Source organism: Cupressus sempervirens, chromosome 5 (assembly GCF_028749045.1).
Source record: "Cupressus sempervirens isolate cs-2001-9-10 chromosome 5, ASM2874904v1, whole genome shotgun sequence".
Lineage (NCBI taxonomy): Eukaryota > Viridiplantae > Streptophyta > Pinopsida > Cupressales > Cupressaceae > Cupressus > Cupressus sempervirens.
In genome coordinates this window covers 657,755,236-657,780,881 of record NC_143122.1, presented here as the reverse complement: position 1 = coordinate 657,780,881, position 25,646 = coordinate 657,755,236, and the positions used below count along the sequence as shown (strand labels likewise).

General features: G+C 38.7%; 1 protein-coding gene across 6 annotated transcripts; it reads left to right on the top strand.

Moving 5' to 3' along the window:
* Nucleotides 1-1,752: 1,752 nt before the first annotated feature.
* LOC149557596 (nucleotide-sugar uncharacterized transporter 2-like) lies at nucleotides 1,753-25,393 on the top strand. Of its 6 annotated transcripts, none has more exons than XM_089832237.1 (7): nucleotides 1,753-2,376; nucleotides 21,622-21,773; nucleotides 21,969-22,177; nucleotides 22,263-22,356; nucleotides 22,483-22,649; nucleotides 22,943-22,985; nucleotides 23,079-24,313. In XM_089832237.1, exons 1-7 carry the CDS (start codon nucleotides 2,271-2,273, stop codon nucleotides 23,160-23,162), a joined length of 855 nt encoding a protein of 284 aa, XP_089688363.1. In that variant the 5' UTR covers nucleotides 1,753-2,270; the 3' UTR covers nucleotides 23,163-24,313. The 6 variants fall into 6 exon arrangements, with proteins under 6 accessions (XP_089688363.1, XP_089688361.1, XP_089688365.1 ...); XM_089832235.1 differs by having other exon boundaries at nucleotides 22,815-22,985; XM_089832239.1 differs by lacking the exons at nucleotides 22,943-22,985; nucleotides 23,079-24,313 and adding an exon at nucleotides 24,974-25,393 and having other exon boundaries at nucleotides 1,755-2,376.
* The last annotated feature ends 253 nt before the right edge of the window (nucleotides 25,394-25,646 follow it).

Sequence of the window (25,646 nt, the reverse complement as noted above, 5' to 3'; positions counted from 1 at the left end):
ATAAATTTATAAAAGGATAATAAGTAATATATAGTCAACGTCCACATTATAATCATTATAATTTAGATTTAAAATAAAAGTTGAAAGCAGTATAAAAGATAGATTTGAAAAGGTATACGAATAAAAAGAAGTGAAATATCTGATCAAATGAGTTCATCAAAATAAATATGTATGGGAAACACGATCATTTATTTTTATAGGTAATGAGTCAAAGTTTATAGTGTTTTTTATTATTTTTTTATAGGTAATAGGTTGAAATCTAGAATAATTCTAATTATCGTTTGTTGAGATTAATTATTATTATGTGTTAAGCTTGAGTAGACTTGAACTCAAGACCTCCCAGATAAGAGCCTCACAAGTCACTGTTGTGTTGTAAGCTCTTGCCTGAAAATAAGATCATTTTTATTATTAAGTTAATTAATTAATCAAATTGATACATATAATCAAATTGTGAAAAGAAGTCCAAGTTTAGAAGTAAATTTGATGCTAAATTGAAATGCAATTATCTTAGTATGTCATCATGATATATATGGATGCATACCTAAATGGTGTTTATTTATAGGTAAACAAATTAATACCGACTTCTTAAATGCCTAAATAAATTAGGGCTTTGCCTTTTTATATTACAATGTAGGGTGCAAATTTGAATATTTGAGCTTGATTCTATAAGGAATGGTAATGTGAAGATTAGCTTGTTTGGGTTCCTATTTCAATTTAATTTGTGAAATGAGGATCATTATATTTGTGTGAATTTGGACGAGGTTTAGGGCTACACTATGGTTTTGAAATAAGACTAGAAATAATGAATACGAGGGTTAGATTCAAACTAGTAGTAAGTAAAGACACAATGAAATAAGTTAGATGCCAACTCTTGTAAGACACCTACCATTTGACTACCAAATTATTATATTATAGACATAATAGAAAACCAACTTGAATTCAAATTGAATGAAAAAAATACTACTAATAAACTTTCACTTCTACAATTATTCATAAAATTTGTTCTAGTAAATTTAAACCTTTACTCTATTGATGAAATTGAATGATTCTATAAGACCACTCTATTTAAGACCACTCCATACCTAGTCTTGCTGAAAGTAAAGCCAGAATCATACCTCTCTCACACAAATTTGATGAAAAGAATACTCACATCATACCCACACAAATTTGATGAAATGAATACTTGCTAATCTTGATTCTACCGAACTTTCACTTCTACAATTATTAATAAAATTCGTTCTAGTCAATTTAAATCTTTACTCTATTGATGAAATTGGATGACTCTATAAGACCACTCTATATAAAATTCGTTCTAGTCAATTTAAATCTTTACTCTATTGATGAAATTGGATGACTCTATAAGACCACTCTATATCTAGTCTTGCTGAAAGTAAAGCTAGAATCATACCTCTCACACACAAATTTGATGAAATGAATACTCACGTCATACCCACACAAATTTGATGAAATGAAAACTCACATCATACCCACACAAATTAGTCTTGCTGAAAGTAAAGCTAGAATCATACCTCTCATACAGCCTGAGTTGGCCTAGTGGTGGAGAACTATAAAACCACCTTTCCTTACCTTTCCTTTCCTTTACACACATTTAATGAAATAAATACTCACATCATACCCACCCAAATTTGGTGAAATGAAAACTCCCATCATAACCACACAAATTAATACTCGCTAATCCTGATCCTGCCCTTCGTGATTCAATTAAATACTAAAATCATGGCTTTTGTGTTTGTGTCTTCTCTTAGTACTCTTTGATATCTGTTCCATAATGACTAATAGGCCCCTCGTGAACGATGAGTCCCATGGGACCTTTGTCTCTGTTCCAGAAGTGTAGACATCGAGAGTAACGATGAAGATAAGATACTTCGACCAAATTTGTCGTCCATAACAAATGTAACTCTGAATTAATATTCGAACGGTCAGAAAATAGAGGCACGCCCGGCGCCACCAGATATATTTATAGCACTTCGAATCATTCATAAACGCCATGGATTATGCTGAATGTCTGTTATTCGCTTGTTGGGTCCACTTCAGCTGTTAATATTCCTTTTAATTGGGCATATCAGATGACATTTTACCCTTCATTTGGCTGTTTAGTATGCACACTCATAGTTAAGCCCGTCTTGCAGAACTTTATTTTAATTTTGGGAACACCATCATTCTCTTTATTGGAGGATGATGATTAAATAGTTTCTGTTAATAGGAGGCTTCTGAAGGCGGGTGAATTATCATGTTCAATAGCGTGTGCAATGAAGATGAAGATGAGGTCTTTGTTTGGGGAGACCATGAAGTTCATAATTGGGAAGGAGGTTTACAGGGGGCTCAAGAGGAAAGACAGCGATGCTGGAGAAAGGGGTAGGCAGAGATTTCTCCGATCTCTTGTTTTCTTGTATTTTTTTTCTCTAGTTTTGTTTGTGGGTTGGGGCTAGTAGGCCAAATGGGCCTAAAATGCATAGTTGTAATTGTGAAGATTGTAGCAGGGGTCGATTTTTACGTTCACATAACATCAGATGGAATGGATTACAGATGGAAATGATCAATCAGTTGCTAGCCCAGGTGATCTGTACAAGATTAATAGGCACCTAGCTTTATCAGTAGTTAGAACACTGTCTGAGCCATTGTACGATAGTCCCAGACAAGGGCATTTGGTTATAGGGTAACTTTGATGGTAAAGTTTGAAAATGGGTTCGTGTTAGCTTACAAGCAAATCCAATTCATTCACGGCATTTGGTTAAAGTTTAGAGATATATTTGTGTTAGTTTTCAAGCAAACCCAATTCATTCAGGATGTATGGTCCATGGTCCGCTTTGAGTGTTTCTTCATTGCTTCTAAGAAAATGACTTCATGGGATTCGATGTCTTGATTATAAATGTTTGAAATCTATTTATGGTTTGGATCAGACGTCCTAGGTTCAAGTCTTACCTGATCCATGAGCATTGCATCGCCTGTGCTCAACATTAATGCATTAGTTAAAATAACTGCATTGTATTGAATCGTTTAAACTTGCATCCTCATCCCCTGCCCCGTTTCTATGACACATGGATAGCTGGGTTTGCCATCCTCTGCCCTCATTGGTTTTGAGGGCATGCCACTGAAGATAGTTGTGGACAAAACTAATGTCTCCAGGATGATCTGGGGATGTCCAGATAATCCATTCTGTTAAATTTTAAAAAAAAATGTCAGTGCCTTTACTGTTTGAATCTGAATCAATGAAAAAAAAGGGATGGAGCTTACAAGCCTTCTCGCGCCCTAATGAAACCCATTATATAGGTTGTAATGACTTTTTGCATATTCGAAATCTTGTATTCTTCCAAATTATTTTAGTGCACTGTAGTTTTTATGATTTTATCAACGTTTCATGTCTCCATGCAGTAATTTTGTAATGAATTTTTGCATATTCGCAATCTTGTTTTCTTCCTAATTATTTTAGTGCACTGTTGTTTTTATGGTTTTATCAACGTTTCATGTTTCCATGCTCTAATTTTCAACAGAAGATCATTTTGTTTATTTGAGCTGCACATCAAGTTCATGCACCTAAACTACTAGAGCCATTAGTATATATTCTATGGTCTACCTGCCATGATTTGTAATTGAGGAAATAAACTAAATTACTGGTTTAAACTTGCATTACGTCGGATTTTTTTAACCAGTTTTGAAATGCCCACTAAATCTTATAACTCAAAAAATACCCTGAGTTGTGCCATTAAATTATTTTGAAGAATTAATCATTTAAGTTTTTTATTTTCTTGAGCAGATAATGTATTTTACGTTTTCCTAACTTATCATATAATTTTTAAATTTAACAATAGTTTTATTTATAACGGAATTCTAAATTAACTTAGCTTTATGACTTGAACTAGACATTTTATATTGGTAATCTGCATTTCGGTTTAGTTTCTTAAGGTGAACGACAGCACGGAAAACAGTCTTATTTAACTCTCAGGGGATGTGACTGATCCATTGCTGGAGAAAGATAACGCTGGCCTATAAAGCGTTGATACCCAAAGTCAAGTTTCTCACAACAAGGAGACTGAAGGACAGAAGTTCACACTTGAAGAACATGCAGTGCTGTCGAAAGGGCCAAGGTCAAAGCTTGGTTGACCCTGTGCAAGAGGAATGTTCAAGACAGTTTTGTAAGGAATAGTAAGTTTAGCATTATAGAGGAAACAAATTTTAGCAACATCTCCTTGTGGTTGAATGTGAATCTTAGTACAAAATTATAGGTGTGCACCACATGATGTAGTATGTACATTAAGTAGAGGAAGTGGAGTCTGGAACTCGAGCAAACTAAGAGCGATGATAAAAATCAACATAGTGTTGGCTGAGCGTGGGATGCATAGAAAAAACCACTGACCATCAGGTAACTAGATTGTAGGTAGAAAAACCCAGACACAACACAAAGAGCCCGCCTAACATCCACACAAATAACACAGCACACAACATAGGGTCAGAGAGGTAAAATTATGACAATTGTCATAGTTTGCTTCTCTTGGTAATCTTGTGGCAAGCACTCAAAACATTCGGCAGTCAAATCCATGTCACTCATAGTTCTGAGGGGCCAATTCCATGAGGGTGTGACATGCGTCACTCATAACATTGAGGAGCCAAATCCACAAGCCAGTGACATATGTCACTTGCTTGGAACCAAGAGTATAGAAACATGATGGCTTCAATTAACAAGGGGAGTGGGGGCGACTTGCTTAGAGGTTGATAGTTGCCTTCTTAGCTACTTTCGTGCTTTGAGATCCAAGATATAATTTGTTGAAAGGGCTGAAAGGATGATGGGAACACAAATTCTAGAGTAATATTTTGCATGGGTTACTTGTGATTTTATATAATGAAGATGAAAATCTGGCAAATGCAACTAGGGAAGTTTAAAGGTGCTTTGGCAACAACAAAAATCTTTTATGTGGGTTATAAAAAGTAAAGTCCATCATAGATTGCAAAGTAGGAACTCACCAACATTGTTGAGGTGACTTGTAGGGTAGTTGCTCACTGTACCGATGGCAGCCTCTTGGTGGGAAAAGTCACTAATGATGAAGCACCGCACGGTGTGCGGCAAGACCAGTGGTGGAACAATGGTACGGTGTATGGCGAGACCAATGGTGAGGGCGTATGACATAACTAGTACGGTGAAGCTAGTATGATGTGCTCAACTTGTGGACGTTGTACGCGAGGCCAATGGTGAATCAACTACAGTGAGGCATAGTATGGTGCTAGTGCCAAGTATATAGTTAAGTATGATGCCACGCATGTGCTGGTTCTAGTATAGTGCCAGTTCTGGTACAGTTATGGCCATGGAGTATTGAATGTCATGGCATGATGTTGGTGCACAGTTTTGTAGTGACTGTCGACTGGACAAATGTGAGTTGGTGCACAGTTTTGTAGTGACTGTCGACTGGACAAATGTGAGTTGGTTGGCTGGTTTATGTAATGACGGTTGACATACCTAATTCCATAACAAATTGCAGAGTGTATAAATGTTTGCCGAATTCATTAGGAACATTGTCAGACTAAAATAGTGAAGTGTCAGGTTGATTGTAACACAATTTGAGCTTATGAGCCTGTGCAAGAATCTGTACTAAATTGTATGTAGCATTGTTTATTGTAATACAAAGTAGTTGCTCGGGTTCTTGGGTGGTTGGGTATTTCCTTGAAAGGGTTTCCCATGAAAAATCTGGTGTTTTACTGTATATCTTGTGTGCTTGTTATTTCCTATGTTCTTGTTTCTTCTGCTTATCTCAATGTTCTGAAGTAAATTTGAACTCTATTATTTCTCCTGCAAATTGACACTGGGAAGGTGTTTCTGCACTATAGCTTTCCTTACAAATGATGTAAGTGCCAAGCCAGTTGTGTTATCCTTGTCAGGTAGGGTTTGTTTTTTGTGTCAATTTGGTTTCAGTGGGAGTTTGCAAAGTTTTTGTTTTTAAATTGGGATGGCTGTGTAATGACCCTCTCTATAAAGGCCACAGAAACCCTCAAACTGAACTTAGGAATTTTGTCAAACACTTGGCGTGTAACAGTAACAATATTCAGAATATGGTAATTTCAGATTTGATACTTTCAGAATATAATCACAGAATTACAATATATATAAAGCCATTGAACTATATTTCAATTACAATGCCATAAATTCTGAAATTATTTTATTACCAATTCTGGTCTGATTATTACAATGACTGTATGACAGCAAATTTACCCAAAAATTGACATATATTTCAGAATGCAAGAACCTGGTTTGAAGAACTATGGAAGAACACCATGTTTTGCTGCAGATCGTTGATGAAGACCTCCAACCGCACCCCCAAACTATCCTCAATTTGCTGCTGCTGCCCAAACTAGCAGGGCCGTACCAGGCCGTACCTGTACGGCTGCTGAAATAAAATAATATTAGGGTTTTGGGACCCCCAAATGCAAGGAAAATGGGCGCCTAGGGTTAGGTAGTAACCCTGTAAAACCATAAAAAATAACTCCAAGGGGTTGAGGAGATATGAGCAATTATGTGGTTCCGAACCCTGCTTTGCCAATTCTGAAAATGCACTTATTCTGTCTTCAAACTCTTGTCAAATGCTTCTCCAACGATAGGGCAAATCTGAAATCCTTATTCCAACCAAAAACAAACCCTAACAACGAATTCTCAATAAGCTCCAATGAGATGGCTGAATACCAACTCCAATTATGCAACAATTCAGGTGATATTTCACACCCTCAAAGTCGCCAATCCAAGGGAGTGATTCGTTCCCAAAGATCGAATAATTTGCAGATCCGAAGTCCACAAATGTCTTCACAATGAAGAAGTAGAAAGAGTTCTCCAATCCAAGCATGTCCAAATGAGAGGCCCAGCCCTCTATTTATTCACTTTTCTAAGAAGTTGCTAGAACTTCTAGAAACATCCTTTATAAATTCTCATTATAATGCACTTTTTATAATAAAGTAATTTTATAAAATAAAAAGTGCAACTCAAATTAAAATTATAACATGTGGGCCCCAATATCACATAATGATAAAATATAACCTCTTAACACTTCTTCAAGAGCAAGATATGACTATCTGATCCGCAGAATTGACTCTCTTTCCACACCATTTGCCTATGAGAGTCTGGAATAGGCAAATCCATGATCAATGCCATGTCGAACTAAAGAGGGGACATTACAGTCCGCCCCTCCTGAAATTGCTTGGCCTCAAGCAATCTCAACGCCGGGTGCTGCAAAATAGCCTCCCCCTCCCAAGTAGCATCCTCAACAGGTAAATCTTTCCACTTAACCAAGTATTCTCTGATCACCCTTCTACGAAGCTGCTTTTCTTTGCTCTCCAGGATGGATTCTGGTACTAAAATCAATTTTCCCTCATCGTCTAAAGGAGGTAATACTCTAGAAGGCACCACATTCTGACCCAACGCCTTCTTGAGGTGTGACACATGAAACACATTGTGCACTCTGCTGTCTGCAGGAAGCTCCAACTCATAAGCCACTTCACCAACTCGCCTGATAATCCTGAATGGTCCATAATAGCGTGGCTTAAGTTTCTCTGCACCACTCTTCTTAAGAGTAGATTGCCTGTATGGCTGCAACATGAGGTAAACCATATCATCTACCTCAAAACTACGCTCAGTTCTCTTCTGGTCTGCATACTGCTTCTGCTGGTTTTGAGCTCTTGCAATATTGTCTTTGAGGGTAGCAACTATATCCTTACTCTCCTGTAATAATTCACCTGCACTGGGTACCCGGCTGTCGCTCAACAACAAATCCAAGAAACTAGGTGCTTCATAACCGTAAAGTGCCATGAAGGGTGTCATCTGTATAGTCATATGATATGTAGTATTGTAACAATACTCGCAGAGATATATCCATCTGACCCAAGCTCGCTGCTGAGCTGCCACATAATTCCTTAAATACCCTTCCACCCATTTGTTCACAATTTCTGTCTGACCATCGGTTTGTGGGTGATAGCTAGTGCTGGGTGTAAGCTCCGTGCCACATAACCGGAATACCTCCTGCCAAAAGTGACTTATGAAACGACTATCCCTATCACTCACAATGTTCTGAGGCAAGCCGTGCAATCTGAAAACCTCCCGAAAGAAAACCTCTGCCACCTGAGCTGCTGAATGTGTAGTGGTGATAGGAAAGAAATGAGCATATTTCGTTAATCTATCTACCACCACATAAATACAATCTCGTCCTTGTACCTTGGGCAAACCTGTGATAAAGTCCATGGAGATGCATTCCCACTTCCTGTCGGGAATCGGAAGTGGCTGTAGGAGCCCTGCCGGATAGCTGTGTTCTTGTTTGTTTTGCTGGCAAACATGACACTCTCGAACATACTGCAAAACATCAGCTTTCAGCCCCTTCCAAGTGAACCGCTCTCGAACCGACTTGTAAGTCTTGAAGTACTCGGGATGGCCTGCTGTCGGTGAGTCGTGAAGTGCTCTCATAATCAGTTGCTTAACCTTCGATCCTGGGACTAGGTAAATCCTGTTCTTGTAAATGATCAAATCATCTACAAGTGTGTATCTAGTATCAATCACTGTTCCCTCTACTATATCGGAGGCCCATGTATCCCTGGCATACTCTGCTATAATCAAGTGTCGCCAATCCTCTGATATCTGAACCATAAGAGTGAGGTGTGGCCTTCGAGATAGAGCATCTGCAACAACATTCTGAGTTCCCTTGACATATGAGATATCAAAATCATATGCCTGCAACTTACATACCCACTTTTGTTGGCGATCATTCAGGTCCTGCTGTCCCAAGAAATGCCTCAGACTGTTATGATCAGTTTTAATACAAAACTTGCTACCCACAAGATATTGTCTGAATTTGGCCAAAGCATGCATGATGGCCAACATCTCCTTATCATATATACTGAATGAACGCTCAGGGCCTCTGAGCTTCCTGCTCTCATAAGCTATGGGGTGCTTATTCTGCGTAAGTACAACACCTACTCCCTCTCCAGATGCATCACATTGAAGCTCAAATGGCTTCGTGAAATCAGGTAATGCTAGAACTGGGCACGTAGTCATTATCTCCTTAAATCTCATAAAACAGTCCTGTGCCTTCTGAGTCCACACAAATTCCCCTTTTTTCAGTAAATCTGTCATGGGAGCTGCATGTCGTGAGTAGCCACTGACAAACCTGCGATAAAAACCACATAAACCAAGGAACCCCCTCAACTGTGTAAGGTTCTCTGGTGGAGGCCAATCAACAATAGCGCGAATCTTTTCAGGATCCATCCGCACTCCCTCTGCACTAATGATGTGTCCTAAATATAACAGCTCGGTCATCCCTAAGTCACATTTGGACTCCTTTGCATACAAGGACTCCTTCTGTAGAATGCTCAACACCGTCTCCAAATGCTCTAGATGCTCCTGCCATGATCGGCTATAGATCAAAATGTCATCAAAAAACACCAGCACGAATTTCCTCAACTGATGGTGGAAAACTCTGTTCATAGTGGACTGGAAAGTGGCAGGTGCATTGGTCAGGCTGATAGGCATGACTACAAACTCAAAGTGCCCACAATGACATCTGAAGGCAGTTTTCTCAATATCCTGTTCACGGACTCTGATTTGGTGATATCCTGATCTCAAATCAATTTTCGTGAAATAACAGGCCCCATGCAATTCATCTATCAACTCATCAATGCGAGGAATAGGATACCTGTTCTTGATGGTTCTCTTATTTAATGCCCTGTAATCAATACACATCCGAAGCGTTCCATCATTCTTTTTTACCAAAACAACAGAAGATGCAAAAGGTGACTTACTGGGTCGGATGTGCCCCATCGCTAGCAACTCCTCAATGGTCCTTTCGATCTCATCCTTGATTCGCTTTGGATGTCGATATGGTGTGACCATGATAGGTTTAGCACCTTCCTCCAGCTCAATAATATGCTCAATGCCTCTGTCCGGTGGCCTGCCTGGTGGAATCTCACTGAATACCTTTTCGTACTTAATCCTCAACTTCTGAATATCAGGATGATAGTCCGCCTTATGTTGCTCCTCCTGTGTAGGTATCAAAGCACAAACTGCTGCCCACTCTATATCATTATGCCTAGTTAATCTCTCCAGCCGCCTAAATGAGATAGTCCTGATGTCTCCATTACGGATAGCCTTTAGCACATGAATCCTACCATTTATTTCGAATTGTATCTCCATATCCTCTAATCTCAGGGTAACCACCTTCAATGAATGTAGCCACTGCATCCCAAGTACTATGTCCATGTCACCCATGTTGACCACATGATAATCCGCCTTAAACTCATAGTTGTTCAAGCGCAAAGGTAAGTCTCGTACCATCCTGTCACAACGAAGAGTGTATCCATCAGCTACCTTGACTCTTAGTCCTTCGAACTCCTCAGTAATGAGTCCACGCTTCTCTACAAATCGTGCATCAATGAAATTATGCGTGGCACCTGTGTCCAACAATGTAATAACCTTCTGTCCAGCCAAGACTCCCCGAAGTCTGAAAGATCCCTCTCTCTGGATACTAGACAGTCGTGCTTCCTGTAAATGTAGCTCTGTTTCTTGCCTTTGCCCTGCACTGTCTATCTCCTGCTCTCCCTCTGCTTCATCAGGATCCTCATCATGATGTTCTGAACCATCTGAATCTGAGCCTTCGTAATAAGCCCACATTGCCCGGTTGGCCTTCCCTTTTGGCCTCATAGGACAGTCATGGCCGTACTCATACGGGCCTTTGCAATAGAAGCATAGCTTCTTCCTACGCAAGTCATTAAGTGTCTCCTTGTCCAGCCTCTTACTTTCTTCCTTAGGTAGCTGTGCCTCTCTATGAAAGGGTTTACTGTCCTTATCTTTTCCTGAAGGGAAACTCTTTGCCTGAAATTTATTTTTAGAAGCTGAAGAGGAATCCATGTCACGAGCTTTCTTAATGGCTTCCTGCAAAGTGGGAGGGTTGAGAGCTTTAATCCACCCTCTCAACGGATCAACTAACCCATCCATAAATAAAACCAATAGCCTTCGTTCAGATACATCTGTTACTAACACTGCAAGTTTCTGAAACTCTGAAATGTATGTTTCCAATGAGCCCCACTGTTTAAGCTGGGCTAATTCCTTGAAATGGAGTTCTGGATCTTTCTTATCAAAACGTTCAATCAGTCTCTCCGTAAACTCCACATATGAGGTAATGTGTGCATGACCCATAGTGATCATACCATGATGCCACCATTCGTGTGCTAACCCATCCAGGTGAATTGCTGCATACTTAATAGCTTCTTCCTCAGACATAGGGGTCAATTGAAAGTATGTGTCAAGCTTTTGAACCCAAGCTCTTGCTGTAGACTTCCCCGAGCCATCATAATATGGTAACTGTAGTTTGCCTACTTTCTTTCGTAGCTCATAGTTCTGAGTCCTGTCTTGTCCACGGGGCATATGCTTCATCCGCACATCCATATACTCTCTAAAGGTGATTGCAGCTGTAAAATCTGGACCTCCTGCTTCCCAGTCTCTCCTTAGCTGATCTTGTATGTCAGTGATCTGGGGTTCTGGTACCGGCTGCTCTGGAGCTCTAGGAAGGAACGTAGGAATCATAGGCCTCGAACTCACTGTCCTAGCTTGCTGGGGGGCATGACTGAAATTGTTCCCAATTTGTTCGCCTCCATTATGTATCTCATCCTGATTATTCCCATTCTGATTGTGACCATTCTGATTATTTCCTCCACCTATGTTAGCGTTCATCCCCATTTGTCGAGCCATCATCTGCATCATAAGCTCCATTCTCTGGTTCTGTTCCTGTGCTCTCTGTTCTGCTAATCGCTGTCCCTGTGCCAAAGTGTCTAATAACTGTAAAAATCTCTCCTCTCGCTGATTTGGACCAATATTCCCACCTCTATCCATATTGTAGTCGCAGTCTTGATCAAAGAATACCTCCCCTGTGTCAGTATGACTGGATTCTATGTCCACCTGGATAGATGAGCTAGACTGTTCGCTCTACAAGTCTGAAATCCTATCTTGTCTTTCTTTGGTATTGCGGAAATTATAAGGCTTCTGTCGCATTCTCTGATTTTAGTGTTTTGACATTTCGTCAAACACTTCCCCAGCTGTTCCAAATTCCCTACAGGATGGCAGGACTTTGGCTCTGATACCACTGTAATGACCCTCTCTATAAAGGCCACAGAAACCCTCAAACTGAACTTAGGAATTTTGTCAAACACTTGGCGTGTAACAGTAACAATATTCAGAATATGGTAATTTCAGATTTGATACTTTCAGAATATAATCACAGAATTACAATATATATAAAGCCATTGAACTATATTTCAATTACAATGCCATAAATTCTGAAATTATTTTATTACCAATTCTGGTCTGATTATTGTATGACAGCAAATTTACCCAAAAATTGACATATATTTCAGAATGCAAGAACCTGGTTTGAAGAACTATGGAAGAACACCATGTTTTGCTGCAGATCGTTGATGAAGACCTCCAACCGCACCCCCAAACTATCCTCAATTTGCTGCTGCTGCCCAAACTAGCAGGGCCGTACCAGGCCGTATCTGTACGACTGCTGAAATAAAATAATATTAGGGTTTTGGGACCCCCAAATGCAAGGAAAATGGGCGCCTAGGGTTAGGTAGTAACCCTGTAAAACCATAAAAAATAACTCCAAGGGGTTGAGGAGATATGAGCAATTATGTGGTTCCGAACCCTACTTTGCCAATTCTGAAAATGCACTTATTCTGTCTTCAAACTCTTGTCAAATGCTTCTCCAACGATAGGGCAAATCTGAAATCCTTATTCCAACCAAAAACAAACCCTAACAACGAATTCTCAATAAGCTCCAATGAGATGGCTGAATACCAACTCCAATTATGCAACAATTCAGGTGATATTTCACACCCTCAAAGTCGCCAATCCAAGGGAGTGATTCGTTCCCAAAGATCGAATAATTTGCAGATTCAAAGTCCACAAATGTCTTCACAATAAAGAAGTAGAAGAGTTCTCCAATCCAAGCATGTCCAAATGAGAGGCCCAGCCCTCTATTTATTCACTTTTCTAAGAAGTTGCTAGAACTTCTAGAAACATCCTTTATAAATTCTCATTATAATGCACTTTTTATAATAAAGTAATTTTATAAAATAAAAAGTGCAACTCAAATTAAAATTATAACATGTGGGCCCCAATATCACATAATGATAAAATATAACCTCTTAACACTTCTTCAAGAGCAAGATATGACTATCTGATCCGCAGAATTGACTCTCTTTCCACACCATTTGCCTATGAGAGTCTGGAATAGGCAAATCCATGATCAATGCCATGTCGAACTAAAGAGGGGACATTACAGGCTGGTATGTCAGGAAGAGTGGACATTGAAAAGTTCATTGACACAAATTTTGAGTTGTGGAAACTTTAAGTTGAAGACATGCTTGTTGATCAAGATCTGCAGATGCTTGTGTCTAGTAACAAAGCTTTAGGTGTGAAGTAGGAAGATTGGGATCTAGTGGATCAAAAGGCTAGAGGACTGATAAGGTTGAGCCTTGCAGATTCTGTTGTGTTGAATGTCCATGAAGAGAAAAATGCATGTTCTATGTCAAAGAAGTTGGGAGATATTTATCTAGGAAAATCCTTGGTAAATGAGCTCTTATTGAGAAAGAACTTGTACTCTCTGAAGATGGACAGAGGAACGACTGTGGCAGATTGTCTAAATGCATTCAGTATGGTGATTGCACAGTTAACATCTATTGGTGTGTCCATTAGTGAAGGAAAGCATTGCATGTTATTGTTGTGCTCATTGCCTGATTTATGGGTGACCTTGTGATGGCCATTGGAAGCACCTCCTCCCAATTTAAAATGGATGAAGTAGTTGTTGCACTTTTGTCAAAGGAGATGTAGAGGAAATCTTTTGTGGTTGCTAAAGAGGCTCTTGCCATTCAAGATAGATTGAAGGATAAAAGTAAGAAGAACATCAAGTCTGAATATTTTGGAAAGAAATCCAAAGTCAAGTGTTGGAATTGCGGGCAGACTGGTCATATAAAAATGGATTGCAAAGAGAAGAAGAAGAAAATGAAGTGTTCTTTCAATTCCGAGCCTTCTCAAAGTGATGATTAAGATGCTAGCAGTGCTCCTTTGGCTGATCGGTCATCTGATGATGACTAGTTAGATTAATTCAATCTTCATGCAGAAGATGTTTGTCACGATGCCATGTGTGACTTATCACCACAGTTTAGTGGGAGTTATAGGCAACTTGGCAGTGATGTAGATTCTTTTGTTACCGAATGATCTTCATTAGTATTGTAGGTGTTGAAAGGTGTCATAAATCTTGATAAGAATCTTTGCACTTTTTTTTAATTACTGTTTGGAGATGCTAATCTTCATGTGATTGAAGCACTTTGAGGGCTCAACAGGGTCTTTGATAAATGTGTGGATTATGTTTTCATTTGAGTTGTTATGGTATGTTCAAATGGAGCATGTTATCTCTTTGGTTGAGATTGTTTAGATCATGTTGTCGTGTTTATGTTCTTGAGGCCATGGTTGGAACTTTGACATTGATCTTGTTATGGTTTCTTTGTATTGAGTATATTGATCACTTTCTAGATACTTCGGATATTGCTATGTTGCAATTGGAGTTGGTATGGATCGATCAATTATAGGTTGTCATGGATACTTGGAGACGATGGTGATGTATTCTCTTACGATTAGAGATTTTTTTGTTGGAATGGTTGTCGTACTGACATTGTTGACATTTAGAGGTGTACGTAGAAGGACATGGTACATGGTTGATGTACTATTGATGTTCTTGATGCAACAAGTTTGTTGTTGCACTTCTATGATGTTGTTGAATGGATTCACATCATACGGACATTACCTATGTTGTGGGAGCTTCTTTGTGGACATGTGGTAGATATTGTTTTGAGGCTTAAGGTTGTATGTTACAGGTTGTATATGTTGTTGATTTTGAATTCATGTTGTATACCTTGGAGATGTCAAAATGAACATAATTAAGTTTGATGGCGCACACGGTCATGTAAGTAACTTTGTAGATATGAGTACGTACTTTGTCAAGAGGGAGATTGTTGAGGTGACTCATACGGTAGTTGCTCACCATATGATGGGCCCGTATAGTGAGGCACTGTATTGATGACAACCTCTTGGTGGGAAAAGTCACTTATGATGAACCACTATACAATGTACCATAAGACCATTGGTGGAGCAATGATACGGTGTATAGTGAGACTAGGAGTGAAGCAGTACGACAAAACTAGTACGATGAAGCCAGTACGACATGCTCGATAGGTACATGTTGTACACAAGGCCAATGGTGAACCATGTACAGTGAGGCATAGTATGGTGCTAGTGCCAAGTATAATGCTAGGCACGTGCTAGTTGCAGTAATTATGGTGGTGGTTGTGGAGTAGTGTATGTCACATTGTGATGTTGGTACACAATTTTGTAGTGATCGTTGACTAAACAAATATGAGCTGGTTGACCGGTTTTTGTACTGATAGTTGACATATCGAATTCCATAATGTATTGCAGAGTGTATAAATGTCTACAGGATTCATTAGGAATGGTAGGCTGAAACAGTGAAGTGCTAGGTTGATTGTAACACAATTTGAGCCTATGCGAGAATTCGTAGTTATATGAAACATTGCTTACTGTAATACAAAGTAGTTGCTTGGGTTCTTGGATGGTGGGTTTTATCCCGCCATGTAAATATGGTGTTTGATTGTGCATCTTGTGTGCTTGTTATTTTTTATGTTCTTGTTTCTTCTGCTTATCTCAATGTTTTGATGTAAATTTGAACTTTTTATTATTTCCCCTGTAAATTGACATTAGGAAGGCATTTCCGTACTGCAGCTTTCCTTACAAATAGTAGGTTTGTAGAATGTAATGACTATGTGATGAAGCATGGAATCATAGATCATGGAAAGGCTTAAGGGTTAAACACAATGTTCTTCAGGAACATGACCCTTGTCCAAACAACTTTGGATCCCATAGGGGATGTTATGAGGATGTAGGGATGAGTAGGAAATATCCCGACCTCGTTCCTTTTTGGTTAAAATTTAGGAAATGCCCTCAAAATGTCAAAAAGTTTGTAGGGTACATTTGGGAATGACGAGAATGACTAGCTATTCTCAAGAATGCCAAAGGATGTCTAGTCACCCCCAACTTGGGTCAAGGATGGTTTATCATCCCCTAAGATATCAGGGGACATTTTAGTTTTGATTAAGTAAAAACAGGTTTTGAAAGTACTCGAAACCTTGTACAATGGGACAAGAAAAATATAGCAATGAAAATCAAAGACAACTGTGGAAAACCACCCGACAAACTAGAGGGACACACTAATGATCCCAAGAAGAGGGCAAACAACCCAAGACACAAATAGACCATCAAGATTTACATTTTGGTCCTTTCTTTTGAGATCGTAAGGCCATGTCAAATGAGGGATTGGAGGACTTTCCTTTTTTCCTTTTAACTATAGTCCAACCATCCTCCACCTTCCCTGCCATATTCTGCCAATCCTCGCAAACCCCTAGAAACCCCCTAGCCGAAGAGCCAGAAGCAATGTTTTGGACAAGAGGGACAACAACAAAATTTTGACTAAAAGCAGGCAAAGAGTCAGGAACCATAGAGTGAGCAGGAGACGAAACATCAACTACACTTTAGACAAAACCGTAGAGGGGACACCAAGTACAACATCCGAGATATCAATGGAATCCTCAACCAAAGTGAGATCATTATGCGAAGGACTATTCAATCCCTCCTCAACCGAGGCAACTTTTTGAACTGTATAATGATCATCCCCCCGACCACCAAGATGGTGATTTCTTCGATTTGACCTTTAGCAGAAGAGCACCGAGTAGCAAGATGACCAATATTGTGACACTTCCTACAACTGAAGGGGACACCTTAATAATCGAGAAGTTGGATCCAAGAACCACCTGGAGAAGGCAACTTAATCATAGCAGGGAGCCGTTTAGAGATATCCATCTCCACAAGGATATGAGCATACGTTGTCCTGAAGACATTGGATGAAACCAAATCAACCATTAAGAAATCCCCAAGGCCTTCCCCCACAGCCTCCAAGATCGAGTCCTGCCATAGATGAAGGGGAAGATTTGGCAAACGAACCCAAAGAGGAATCTTATTGAAGGATTCCTTAGTTGGGTCAAAAGCCGGATACCAAGGTTTGGCCATCAGGGGAACTGTTCCTCCCAAGAAAATCCATAACACAGGACAACATCCCTATCCTCAACATTAGCAAATTTCACATTAAAAAAACCCCTAGCAATAGGGTAGATTTGAACTAAATCTGAGATGAGTGGTTCCCAAACTTTGGATATCCAAGCATGTAGCACTGCGAGAGGGGCAAAAACCCCTAAAGTGACAAATAGCAACAGTAGCAGAGAAATCATCAGCAGATGTGTTAATCTCATCAACAATTTCAGAATCAAGGTGAAGCTAGAGCGACTTACTAATAGGAACAGGTACAGCCTCTCGGTTAACCATTGCCAGAGGGACCCCATCCTCAAAGCCGGAGCAATACCAGTTTCAAAGGCTGTCACATCTGCATAGGAGATAGCAAAGCGACTAGCAACATGGGTAGGAGAGGCAACAATAGGAACGACTGCACCAGAGCCATCGACACACACAATAGGAAGGGGGCCAGAAACCCTAGCGGTCGCAGCAAGGAGCAAGGTTGTAGCAGAGGCCACTGCCACACTACCAACCACCCCCACACCAAGCATGGTCGCAGCAGAGGCCGCCGCCTCACCACCAACCACTCCCACACCAATGCAGGCAGAAGCTTTACAGGTGGGAATGGCAGGATCCACACCCGGCTCAACAACATTAGAGGAACTTGCGGTAGGAGCAAACCCAGTTTGAAATCGCCCTTGGGCGGGAACAAAAACATGAGTGGGAGCCTCGAGGGACATTTTTAGTTACTTTAGAAAAACTTACGACCTTTTAAAGCTTGTTTGGTTTATGACATGCCCATCTACAATTTACAAAAGAAGAAATGGTGTGGACCATGAAGGTCAGTGTAGTTGGAAGGTTTTTGTTTAGGCTTGCTAGTGGAGTCTTTGTCCCTTGATCTCGCCTTGTATTGGATAGGGAATATCCAAGGGATTCTTTCTCCATACCCCACAAGAGATGCTGCCCCTTGATCCCATCAGGGTGTTGCTCTTAGATCCCTGCAAGAGGCATTGCTCTTGGTGCCACTGGGGACATTGCCCCTAAACCCCTATCAAACTATAAGCCAAACCAAGTAATACATCGATGCTGAATCATGATCACAAATCTACTAAAATACATATCCACTCTTTTGAATCTTTGCATCTTCACAGCCAAATCCACAATCAATGATTATCCATTTTCATACATTGAACGACCCTTTTAGTTAGCATACAAGGTCTTCAATAGAGAAAGTTGACACGCTACAATCATCATGATGCTGAATATGAATTAAGTAGTTGGAAGGAGTGTCGTAATAATGTAAAAATGTATCAATTACACCTTTCTCAAACATTAATAAAACAATGCCATCTTTTATTATGCTAGCTAAGTTCAAATTGGAACATGACAAGTTACCTTTTTACTTGCCCATTTTTATTTCTCAATGAGTTTGATAATGAAGCATGAAGTCTTGAAAGCATCAAGAAAACTTCAATGATAAATCCTTGCTTGAATATACTCACCAGCCAAGTATGTCCTTATTAAGTTTTAACTCATGCTCGTATGTAAATATAAAGAACATCATAATTCCTACTCAATTACCCATGCTTACAAAGATTTTATAACCAACATATGTTGAGAAACCCTAAACCAAACTTTATACAATAAAGTGAGGAAATCAACAACCAAAGGTGTTGACTTGGTGGTCAGCACCTCCCCTAGATCTGGGTAAATCTGGCATTAACAATTCAAGCTTTTGGTTCAACGGCAAATGATTCCAACAAGTGGTATCAGAGCCTCGGGTCATGGGTTCGAGTCTCCCTTCAGTCGGTGTTGAAGGCTCAGTCGATGCTGAGGGGGAGATTGTTGACTTGGTGGTCTGCACCTCCCGTGGATCCGGGTAAATCTGGCATTTGTATCGGGCATTAACAGTTCGAGCTTTTGGTGTAAGGGCAAATGATTCCAGCAAATGACTCATATTTTCCCACAAGTTTATACTAAATAGGTAAGATAGCTATCCCTAAGTAAGTAAAGAGAACAAGGTCCAAATACTAATTATATGGTAAGTAGGAGATAATTTCCACAGCAAGTCAAATTGTGATATTGCTATCAGGATTTAAGTGTGTGATTTTTGAGTCAAACTCATTGACCCATATTTCACGAGTAGTGATTCAACATGAATCCATCTCTCATGAGAATAAATGGAACACTAAGCATTCATTGGATCTAGGTGATGCTCATAGGGGTGAAGCATTGGGACTTCTCGGGAGGTCACCCATCCCAGTACTACTCCAGCCTGAGCGCGCTTAACTACGGAGTTTCCTCCATGGTTAAACCCAAAGCTTGCAACCCCATTTGCAAAACCTTCACCAAGTGTTATGCCTTATGAACCATTCATTAGAAAGCCCCTTAAGCTCATCAATTGATAAGTAGGAGATAATTTCCACAAGAAGTCAAATTGTGATATTGCTATCAGGATTTAATTGTGTGATTTTTGAGTCAAACTCATTGATCCATATTTCGTGAGTAGTGATTCAACATGAATCCATCTCTCATGAGAATAAATGGAACACTTAGCACTCATTGGATCTAGGTGATGCTCATCGGGGTGAAGCACCGAGACTTCCCGGGAGGTCACCCATCTCAGTACTACTCCAGCCTGAGCGCGCTTAACTACGGAGTTTCCTCCATGGTTAAACTCAAAGCTTGCAACCCCATTTGCAAAACCTTCACCAAGTGTTATGCCTTATGAACCATTCATTAGAAAGCCCCTTAAGCTCATCAATTGATAAGTAGGAGATAATTTCCACAGCAAGTCAAATTGTAACATTGCTATCAGAATTTAACTATGTGATTTTTGAGTCAAACTCATTGACCCATATTTCATGAGTAGTGATTCAACATAAATCCATCTCTCATGAGAATAAATGGAACACTTAGCACTCATTGGATCTAGGTGATGCTCACGGGGGTGAAGTTAAATCCTGATAGCAATATCACAACTAATTATATGGACAGGAAATCCCTTAGGGGACAGAAAATCCCTCTCATGCCCCTCAAAAAGATAGGGATAGATATCATATCTAGCATATCTGGAGAGCAAGGTTTTTCTAAGGTTGTCTTACAGGGCAGCATCTATGCAGGGGCCAAAAAGCATCTGTTTAGACAATTTATTTGTATTTAATAATTAATTTAAAAATTATAGTACCATGATTTTCTGAATTTTAATTTATTTAAAATTTGTAAATCAGGTGCATTTTGGCCCCTGTATAGCCATAGGTGTCTTGCAGTATTCAACATGTGGAGCATACGGATAGGGATAGGGATAGGAAATCTCCCTCGAAAGTGATAGGGAATCAAATTGTGTTATTGCTATCAGAATTCAATTGTGTACAGGATATAACTATTTGATTGCTATGGTGACAGGAAATCACCCTCATGCCCTCAAATGGGAATATCCCATATATTTTCCTAGAGCTGGGGATGTCCTGGTCTTAAAGTGATGTCAACGTACATCTTCCACACCTGCACCTTTCCTACAGAAAAACAGAAGTGGAAAGCTTCTTGTTTGTTTGTTGTAACTGAGATCAAGCCTTCTATGATGGAGTACAGTGGAGGATAGAGGATCTAGATGTTATTTGTTAAATGGTGGTCCTTACTGCTGATATTTGGCACATGATTCCAGTCTATTTGCATAGGAGCTGGGAAGACTTGTACCATTCACAAACTTTAGTTAAAACAAAATGCTTTTGCCAAACTTTAGTTAAAACAAACTGCATTCACAAAAAAGATAAACAAACAGCAACTGTGGCAATCATTTTGCAATTAAAATGCAAGAACATAGACAGGACGGCATTGATGATTAACATGAAGGATCAATTATAAAACACACAAGCATTAATGATAGTCAGGGACCTGTTGAAGGAAACTTGTGATCTCATTTTACAGGTGGTGAAGAGGTTATCGATATCCAAATATCATTTAAAAACCTATATCTAGAGGGAGGTTGAGTTAATGTTAACATACTAAAGCATAGGAGACTGCTCACAAGAAGAGACCTTATCCAATGGATTCTGGAAGAAATACATTGAACAGTCAAATCTTTAAAAAAAAATGTGATTTCTACTTACACTGAGCAAGTTAAATTCACATCATAATTGATTCTGTTTTGTATGGACTTATGTTTGTATTTTTAGTGGACATATAAAAGTTAGCATTATAAAATTTTCGACTTCTTTTAGTTTGTGCGAGTTATTTTTAAGTGTTTTTATTTCATCTTTTTTCAATATTCAATAGTTTTTCTGTATTATTTAAATTGATGTGCCCTTGCTATCTCCTCATTATCCCCAAAATTCAGAAAAATAATTGCATTCCCTGAAACCTCTTCACGTGTAAGTTCATATAAACTCAAATAAACACTTGCTTGATTCATGTTAAACATCATGTAACCATATGTTCTGTGGCAGGACGGGCATTGGAAGATTTGCGCTCATCTTTATTCAGTGAATTCCGTACTCCAGAAGGAGCGAAACGGCTGCAGCAAAGGCTTTGCACTCCAACAGTAGCCCTAACTTTCAACTTTTTTGTTGCAGTTAGCATTATTATGATGAACAAATTGGTAAGCTCTTTATTGAATAATTTTGTACACTTATTTATCATTGTTTGACAGTAGATGGTTTTCAAAATTTTACATTATGCTGCAAGAACATTAACTATGCCAAACGAACTAGTGGGGGTGATGGTCTTGGTCTTGTGGTTCTATAATTTGGCAGGAGAAACTGGTGTCATTTAAAACTAATTTATGTTGTTGCAGTTGCTTGGAAAGGTGGGATTTAATTACCCCATCTTTCTCACACTGGTACACTATACACTAAGCTGGTTCTTATTAGCCTCTCTAAGAGCCTTCTCTCTGCTTCCTGTGTCACCTCCAGCAAAGGCAACACCATTTTCCTCTCTCATTGCTTTGGGGGTGATAATGGCATTTTCCAATGGCCTCGCAAATGTCAGTTTAAAGTACAACAGGTGCTGCATTATTTATTCCTTTTTATTTGGTATGTCAATTCCGGCCCTTGTACAAAACTTTAACTTCTTATCATTTGGGTCATAGCGTGGGTTTTTATCAGATGGCTAAGATTGCTGTCACTCCAACTATCGTACTATCAGAGTTTCTCGTTTTCCGGAAGAAAGTTTCCATGCAGAAGGTTTTTCTTCATCTCACTCTTTTGCCAAATGCAACCATTCTTTTGAACTTTTTTCGCTAATTATTTGATAAGTTGATTTCATTTCCATTCATAGAGGATTTAGAAACTTTGTTTTGCATTTCTCAGGTACTAGCATTGACAGTTGTTTCTGTGGGAGTGGCTATTGCAACTGTAACAGATTTGCAATTCAACTTATTTGGTGCTTTGGTGTCCTTAGCATGGATAATACCAAGTGCTGCAAACAAAATTTTATGGTCAAATCTGCAGCAGCAAGACAATTGGACAGCACTTGCGTAAGTATTTGTTTGAAATTCTTACTAATCATGCTAGTACAGAAGTAGCCATTGCACATTTAATGTACTTGCCATAAGATGCACTTTTTAATGAAAATTAAAAAATGAATAAGTCATTGTATAAATTAAGCCTTTAAAAATATGATTGTATAAAATTCTGAGCAGATTGATGTGGAAAACAACACCCATAACCATCTTTTCCTTGGTTGCTGGAATGCCATGGTTAGATCCTCCTGGTTTACTATCATTTGATTGGAATCTCTCCCATGTATTGGCCATTATTTTCTCTGCAGTTCTTGGATTTCTGCTTCAATGGTCTGGTGCTTTAGCACTTGGGTAAGAACTTCTATAGTCAATGATTTTAGAAGAAATCATGCCTATTCCTCAGATGCATTCCCTGAATCTCTTCTATTTCAAATCATCTTGCAGTGCTACTTCAGCTACTACGCATGTTGTGCTTGGACAGTTCAAGACCTGTGTGATTCTTCTTGGAGGCTTTCTTCTCTTTCATAATAATCCTGGATTCTCAAGCATTTGTGGTGCAACTGTGGCTCTTGGAGCAATGACTGTTTATACATACCTTAACCTGCATGAAACCCAAGAATCTATAGGAAATAAAATCCCTCTCAAGCAAAACTCTTTTTCTTCTCTGAAACCCAAAGTTAGCAAAGTTAATGAGGATGGCCCCAATGAGAATGGGGGCACAGAATCTGTGTAAAGGCAACTGAACTGAAGACAGAATTTATAAAAGCTGAGAGTGCTTTGGATTATATTCAGAGAAGCCCATGCCATTCTAGGTGTTCTGAAAGTAACTCTTTCATTGATTTTTCAAGCTAACGTCTGTTACACAACCTCTATATAGAGTTCAAAAGGTCTTCCCTTTTTAAAATGTATAATTTGGTACCTTTTTTTTTTCTATCTAACGAAATTCCATCTCCATTTGCAAATAAAACCGATTAATTCAACGTTATCCTAGCCCAACTTTTACGATTGAGAGTCCATTCTATGGTCTACCATAGTTACTTTAAAGGCTTGAGCTATGCCTCATGCAAGGAACAGAATTGTGAACTATTTTGTAATAGACAGAGCTAAGAATTGCTTATTCAAGTAAATTGTAAATTAGCATTCTTCAATTAATAAGATGGGAAAGAAATTCAATCTTCTCATAGAGCTCCGTGGAGCTATAGGGGAACCTCATCCAATTATGGTACAAAAGAAATGGTTGATGAACTAAATAGACATTTACTTTTGCTACTGAGGCTTTGCACCCATTACGCCCATAGAATTCAAAGCTTCTGATCATGTAAGGAGATCAATTCAGAGGTTCGTCCTATACTTCCATAGGAGCATAATAAAAGGCTTGGGGCAGAGTTTATTACAGCAAGGATAAAATGTTTGAGACAGCATTCCATTGCAACAACAATTCTAAGGAAGAAAAATACTCAGGAAGCAATTCTTTCTTCTGACTCATTTGGATTGAATTTCTATTAAAATGTCATTGCCTAGAGAAACAAGATTACTTTTTTCCATTGAATTGGTTCAGCTGGAGCCCATTCTGTTTCAGGTTGTATACTCTGCAGGTATGACCAAACTTAAATGTGTAAAATACCATTTTGATTCATATTTTATTGCATTTCTGAAAATAAATGCAGTTGTTACAGTTACATAGTTCTATAGATGGTTGCACATTTTATCATAATTTGCAAGATCCTGACAAGCACCTGAAAGCCCTGGGATCTCCCCTAATGTTTAACATATAATTTAAAACACAAAATACTATAACGAGACTATAAAAGAAAATTTACATCATAAACACAATTGTTTCTAATAGCTTTTCGATTTACATTGATGTTTCACATGAATTAGCTACATGGAATCTCAGCTGAGGTTAATTTTGGAAAAAAAAAACAAATTGTGTGATTTGAGCTTTTGGTTTTTGATTGTTATTTTTTTTCTCATTAATAATTAAATCATACTCTGATAATTTGACTTTCTTCTCTAGCTCTACATCTGGATGTTGAATCATAGAAGTAAGAAATGAAACATTGATGAGAAAAATGAACCGGCAATCAAAACTAGAAGCTCAAATCATGTCAGTATGGACTGTGGAAAACTAATGTCTATAAATTCATAGATATCAGTTTGATATTTTTTGTTTATAAATTTCAGTAGTCAAGTTTTCTAATTTGATGCCCTGCATAGCCTATTATATGCCTAAGTTTAGGAAGGTCTTGATACTATTAATTGCTTTAGGTTGTGAAGTCAAGCAACTCTTGATGGTTTGATTTATCATAATATAAAAGTGGATATCTTGCAAGATGCAGTACTTACCAATGATTTTGGAGAACCAGTTTTTGGAATCATAAAAAAGGAAGGCGGAGTTCTTGTTATCTAAGCTATCTCCTTGATGGGATTAGTGATGTAATATGTTGTCCTCTAGCTAAAGGAGTGTGAAACATTGGCTTAACCAGAAGTTTTCATGAGCAAGTGCATTTTAGATCCACAACTTATGATCCATAAAGTAAGATGAACATTACATACTTGTCAATTATAGTTTTAATAAGACGAATCAGACCATTCTTGATCCAAAGGCTTTGTGATGATCATATTTTCACATATTTTTTTAAGACCATCTCCAAAGATGGATTAGGATTTTTATGATCATCAAATGTATTGATCATGTGATCCTCGTTATATCTATGAATTGATGTTTGTACTTATTTATTGTATCATAGTTTTTGTGACACTTTTCTTCAATGTTCTATATTTTAATTAAGAAAAATCCATGAGGCATTAAGAGTCTAACTATGTCAGTAAAGTAGGACGCTTCTCTTAATACCATAAACTCATAACAGAAACAAAGAAACACTAGCAAATGCGAGAACAAAATATGAATTTCTTATTATTGCCGCAAATGCGGAATTACATAATTCTCAATTACAATATGCTAACCCAAATGGGTGCCTTCATTACAGTAATTTGCAAGATAGTGCTGCG